Here is a 6,441-nt window from a genome sequence, read left to right on the forward strand (position 1 = left end):
ACCTTATTGCCACTCAATGCCCGGCCGGTAAGGTGAAAGCTAAGAGGCAGCGAACGAGCCAATTCTGCGTGCCTGGGGAGACGGTTTCCGCACACACCCCGGTCTAATCCCTCTCCTTGGCCTTTTTCGTGTCTGGAACTTCTCTGGACCTCCCACCCCCCAACTTTCTTCCCACCTCGCAACACACGCACACTCTGTTTTGGAACGCGTCGCATCTCCCCTCTACCGACCTCCAAACACGACATAAACCACGCAAAAGTTCAAAATCGCGTCGAGACTGGGTATTTTCGCCCAATATGTCTCTCCTACATAGCGAAAGCGGCTTGCTGTCCGCTCTCGCTACTGATTCCTCGTCCAACATCGCGTCTTCCAGCTCCACGCCTCCCACCAGCATATCCGATGTTGCTAGCCAGGCCTCGGAGGGCCCCAAATTAGACGACGTCCCCATCATCCTCGAAACCGAAACTATTATCGAGACCGAAATCGAGGCTCAAATCGAAATCCCCGCGGCCGCTCTTCCGACTCCCGACCCTGCACCCGAAACACCCTCGGAACCCCAGCCCGCAGCGCGCCCACGTCGGTCTTGCTCAGGAAAGGGCGTATACAACCTCTCAAAACTCAGCGGCACGGCGAACCGTGGTCACCGCCGCTCCAAGGGCGACATTGTCGCTGCTGACCGGCGCCGGACCATTTCTGGCGACACGCTTGTCGATGGCGAAGCCAATGCGGACGAAGTGACGCGTGTCGCCGGCAATCTTGTCCGCGACGGCATTGACGCGTTGAACCTCCAATGGTCTGTTGGTGCTCTCAAGACACCGCGTGCGAAGGTGACAACTACGGAAAAGGCGGCGACGTCGCGGATTACTCGTCATGCGGCGCGTCTTATCGGCACCCCTGTCGAGACTCTTGCGACCAAAGTCTCTAATCTCGGCAAACGGAGTCGCAAAACCTTTGAGAAGAACATGTCCAAGATTCCCCGCGAATTGCGCCGCCTGCAAGACACCAAGGAGTTCACCGGCGTTGACGAGAAGGCTGTCATCAGAACGGTCTGGTCTAATGGAAAGCTCGTGATCTTGGACGAAAATGGCAACATCCCCGCGCCACCGGCCAAGAGGGCCAAATCTGAGCCGCTCGAGACCAAGAAAGAGGAGGTAGAGGAGAAGGCTGAGAAGGCTGCCGACGCCCCATCCAAGAAGACGAAGCGCCACAAAAAATATCTCGATCGTGGACTGTATGCCGGCCAATCGGCTCCATCTGATTTGACCAAGGGTCTGTCGATACCTGAGCAGAGAAAGCTTGCGCAAACACCGGAGCTCAAGGATTACGGCCGCCCCAACAAGGCCCTGCCATTGCCCATGTTTAATGGACTGCGCCTGCTGCTCAGCGGTCGCGATTTCAAGCTTCCCTTTGACGTCTGCAATCCTCTGCCGCCTGGCCAGCCGAAGCCCGACGATTTCCGCAAGATGACAAAGAGTTAGATACCATTCGCCTCTAGTTGACTCCCCTCACTGACCTTGATACAGATCGTTTCGTTGGCGATTCTCTGAGCCTGTGGAAGAAGACACCACATTTCATCGACCAATCCAAGTGCGTCTGCAAACCCGAGGATGGATGCAGCGAGGACTGCCAGAACCGAATCATGCTGTACGAGTGCGACGACAAGAACTGCAATGTGGGCCGGGAAAACTGTACAAACCGCGCCTTTGCCGATCTTCAAGAGAGAAAGGCAGGTGGCGGCAAGTACCGCGTTGGTGTCGAGGTCATCAAGACGTCTGACCGTGGCTACGGCATTCGTGCGAACAGATGCTTCGCGCCGAACCAGATTGTCATGGAGTACACCGGCGAGATCATCACCGACGAGGAATGCAACAACCGCATGGAAACCAAGTACAAGGACAACAAGGTGGGTAAAGACTTGGCCGAATGTACCGCTCAGCAAAGCTAACCACAACACCAGTGTTACTATCTCATGAGCTTCGACCAGAACATGATTATCGACGCCACGACTGGTAGCATCGCTCGTTTCGTTAACCACTCATGTGCTCCCAACTGCCGCATGATCAAGTGGATCGTGTCTGGCCAACCTAGAATGGCATTGTTCGCGGGGGACAAGCCCATTATGACGGGCGAGGAACTCACTTACGACTACAACTTCAGTCCGTTCAGTGACGAGAACGTCCAGTCATGTCTCTGCGGCGCGCCGAACTGTCGAGGGATCTTAGGGCCCAAGCCTCAGGAAGTCAAACAGCCCAAGCCTCCCAAATCGACTATCAAGGCAGTGGTCAAGAGCGCCGTCAAGGCGAGCAAGAGAAAGATCGAGACGATGATTGGCGACGAAGAAGATGGTGGCTCCGCAAAGAAGCGCAAGATCAAGGCCGCCAAGGGCGTGAGACGATCACTATCTTCGACCGGCTTGCTCACCAAGGCTGCGTCCAAGGGGGCGGCCACGGTTAAGAGACGTGTGTCGGCCATGGCAATTCTCGGCGGCACTAGCAAGACGAGCACCCCGGTGAAAACGGCCAAGGCCGCGAAGGCGACTCCGGCGAAGGCTGCGGCAAAGAAGGCAACTCCGAAGAAGTCAACGCCGAAGAAGTACACGGCTCCCAACCCGGCGCGCAAAGCTACCACAGTCCGTAAGTCGGGCTCCGGAAAGATGCTAAAGACATACGGAAAGGTCTCGCCTAAGAAGCTGAGCAGCCGTGCGCCGAGCATGACGATTGTGGCCGCGGGAGCAGAGAATGAGGAGGAGCTCACCCCGGAGAAGAGCAAGGCCCAAAAGCTTCACCGAAGTCTTAGCAAGGCATCTCGCAACGCACTGGAAGAGCTCTCACGCGGTTCCACCATCCGTCTCGTAAGCCCCGAGCTTGTGAGCCCAGGGGCCACGATCACAGCCCGGCAAGACTAGGCGAGCCAGTGGCGAAGTCTGGGCCACGTTGTATGAGGCATTCATTATGCCTATCCATCATATTGAATCTTGACGTCGACAAACGAGGGCGGCACGGATGAGTTTGGCGTTGGCAAGGTGTTTTCGGTCATTCAACAGGCGAAACGGAGGCAAGGCATTGTACATTACGGGAATCGAAGGGAAGGACGACATCGTACAGGGGAGAGACGAATGAAGAAGTGACGAAAGGGGAGAGGCGATGAGAGACATGGACGTCAAACAACTTTTGGACGGACGTCGGTCTCTGCCTCAGTTGGGCATTCACCCTTCTCCCCTGCGAAATCTGGCTGCATACGTTTTATCGGAACTGGGGGACTTCATTGCCAGTTGCAGGGAGGGTCTAATCAAATATTTTTTTTATAACTTTTTTCCCCCTCAAATGGTGGTTAGCAGCAGCAGCTCTAGGCATATTCTATTTTAACTGGCATGTTACAAATTTCTTCCGTCAAGGTGGCAGGGCCCTTGTCATTGCTTCTTGAGTGCACAAAAGAGGGAGTGTTTAATGATGACTCGAGGTGTATTTTCAACGACGGCCAGTGGTTTCTTCTCGAACATATTGTGACTAGCGTGAGGTTGAATTCGTTCACCGAGCCTAGACCGCGAGGCGGCACGCGCTGGACGAGGTCAGAGGGAGGAGAGTGAGCAATCCATCCGGGTACGGAGGTGAAGGAAATCGAGCAATGAGGCGAGTGATGGGGGGGCTGCTGCGAATGGTTTGATGGCCAATCAATGAGCACAACCGTGGTAGGCTCGAGCAGGGAGCTAACGCTCGCTGCATGGACCTTTTACGCTACCCCCGAGACCCCTAATTGGCCTCCCCTCCTTCCAGAAGCCTGCCTAGACTGGATGGAAAATGCAACGTCGGGCGTAAGCGGGCTAGCGGCGTAGCAAACAGCAAACAAACAGCATTGGGAGAAAGCCATTTTTAGCACGTAGTTGTGTGTTGCGGCGCTTTGTGCTCCGATTTTCGCGACAAAGATTCATCCGTATGGTCGAGGGTGCAAGTTTCTCTTTTCTTTTTTCCTTGACGTTGTCGGTCGCAACTTTTCTTGACTTTCTCGCCTGGGGATTAGAGGAACTCAGCCTAGGCGTCTTAGGACGAGAAGCTTGGTTAGGCACGTTTCTGCCTCGTCGGGCGGCCCGCTACGGTTTCTCAATCATGGCTTGTTCTTTTTTTGCTTGTGTTTCTTTGTTCTTTGAGATCTCAGCTTGCCAAACTTGCTCTCTCGCGTCTCTCTTCATGAGGTGGCTTGGCACTGGGCAGGTGTGGTAGGCGTGGCAGTCAGAAGTCCATTGTCCCGGTCGCGCGACAAAGTGCAGAGGTGTGGCGGACCGGGTCTTACTCCGACGGCAGCAACACTTGAGGTGTGGCTGGTGTGGTGGTGGGAACGTGACATGAGTAGGCAGCGGTGGCTAGTGTATCCGCGCAGATATGAAGGGGCCGGGCGAAGTGGAGCCCATCTGTCAATGGACGGGACTGGAAGCAATGTGGGGCCGGGGGATGGATACCTGAAAGCCGGTGAAGCACCCTCGCCGAAGACAGACTTTCGTCGGCCGGTGTGTTCTTTCTTTTCTGTGTTGCTTTCACTCCACCGAACGTTGTAGAGTCAGGTAGGCACGTGGTATGAATCTTCCATCCCTTCCCACCTTGAGGTAGGTACGCGGCCATTCATTCGCCATAAACGTTGAAGAGCCTCATGTCTGCAAACCAACCAACCAAAAGCGCAACGTAACGTATTATGGCACAGATTTTCAAATGTGTAAGAAATCTATAACTACCCAATCACCATAATTCGTTCCAAAAAAGTCGCGGCCATTAGGAATGCTCAGCGGCCTCACAGCCACGTTGCAACCTTCAATCACGTCTCCATCACCAAAGTCCCAAATTTCTTGAGCCGCATAGGTCCCGTGACCTTGCGGCTCAACTACCCCTCCCTGTCTCTGCCGTCGCGCGCAGTCTCTCATCCACCCGCCGCCCACCTTTGGGGAGGCAGAATCCTTCCTTTTCGCAACAACATCAACGAGCCCACGCTACGTGTGGCGCGCTGGACCATTTCAACCCCGACACTTCATTTTGCTCAATTCCGCGCCTGCGCACTTTCGCATGTGTGCTGCTGCGCAATCAGTACTTTTTAACCCCTCAAGGCAACAACTGGAGCTAAGGGAACCTAAGCTTCGTTCAAAGTGGGGCCGAGTCATCGTCATCCCCTGGAAGCTTCATCCTCGCCCTCGCTCGACAAATCCGCAAAACATCGCCAAAAGACAAGGCAGCCGCTAGAAGCACTAGCCACCGCCAATGTCCACTTTTTGCTCTCACCGGATCAACTGGATTACATTTCAAATCAATTGTTACAAAACAAAACCTGATCTATTCACTATGCTGAGTGCTCGCTCTGAAGCTAAGTCTATCTAATTCTATATTGTCTCGATTGTCTCGATGTCGGGGAGGGCTCGTTTTCCCTGCCCACTTCGTGTACGGTGCTGGGTATTGAGTGGTCGTCCATGATCCGTGGCTGTGCCCGACCAGCGGTTGCCTTTCTTCCTTTCCTGTCCATCCTCTTTTGCGTCTTCATCCTTGTGGTCCTTGTAGCGGCACCTTTTCCCTTCTGCTGTCTGAAGGTTCTTGTCTGTCGGCCCGTCGTAGTCGCGACTGGTGGCGGTGAAGTTGAAGGACGAGATGTCCGAGGCGCCACACATGGGTGGCACCCGCCATGTCAGGCAGGCCATAGATTGGCGAGTGCCATCAAGAAAGTGTTCATTGTCTACGAGGTCACTGGTTAGTCTCTAGTAGACCTCTTGAGGCAAGGCATGCTGGGACTTACTTAACGGCCGGCCTTGACTCTGGCCTGCGTGACCGTGCAATGCCTGCACTGCTGGTGGTAGCAGGACGCGCAGTGTGTTTGGATCGTGCAGTTGTAAGGTCCCAAGGAGCAGTTGTGCTAAAAGAGTCGATTAACAAAGCGTACATCGAGTGACAGAAGACAATGTCGTTTGAACTTACGCAGTACCACACGTTGGAGATGACGTACTTAGGCATGGTGAGCCTAGAAAAGCGAAGAGAGTATATGAGTTGAGTCGAGGTGGTCTACTAAGAAGTCTAGTAGAGAGGCAGTTGGTTCTGATGCGTTTGCGTCTGAGATGATGAAGTGCTTCTTTTCGTATTGCTTGATGGGATCACATCGAGTTTATAACCTCTTTCATCACCCTTATTGTTCCAATATCTCCATGTGGAATTGGAAAAGCCTACGGGGAGCAGACGCGCGAGTGCGCATTTCCCCTTCCTGGGTCGTAACCTCGGTGAGTGTCAAGCATCTTTGTGGTTTGTACGCTTTTTCGCGTAGAAAATATTAATGGAGCTGGGGCTGTGGCGTGGCCTCCCCCCGTTTCCTCGGTGTACCTACACTTTCATGAACCCCCCTTCCACGCCAATGATTCTCCAAGTTGGCCTCGTCTCGAAGAAAGCCTATCTCTGCTTGACTCTTCCGGGGCTGCCTTGT

At 54.2% G+C, this 6,441-nt stretch overlaps 1 protein-coding gene across 1 annotated transcript; it reads left to right on the forward strand.

Moving 5' to 3' along the window:
* Positions 1–296: 296 nt before the first annotated feature.
* Positions 297–2,905, forward strand: BDP81DRAFT_309678 (uncharacterized protein; the record flags this gene model as incomplete). Its single annotated transcript, XM_060583567.1, has 3 exons — positions 297–1,473; positions 1,524–1,903; positions 1,958–2,905. 3 exons carry the CDS (start codon positions 297–299, stop codon positions 2,903–2,905), a joined length of 2,505 nt encoding a protein of 834 aa, XP_060449916.1.
* Between the last annotated feature and the right edge of the window lie 3,536 nt (positions 2,906–6,441).

Source organism: Colletotrichum phormii (assembly GCF_030913505.1).
Source record: "Colletotrichum phormii strain CBS 102054 chromosome Unknown BDP81scaffold_3, whole genome shotgun sequence".
NCBI lineage: Eukaryota > Fungi > Ascomycota > Sordariomycetes > Glomerellales > Glomerellaceae > Colletotrichum > Colletotrichum phormii.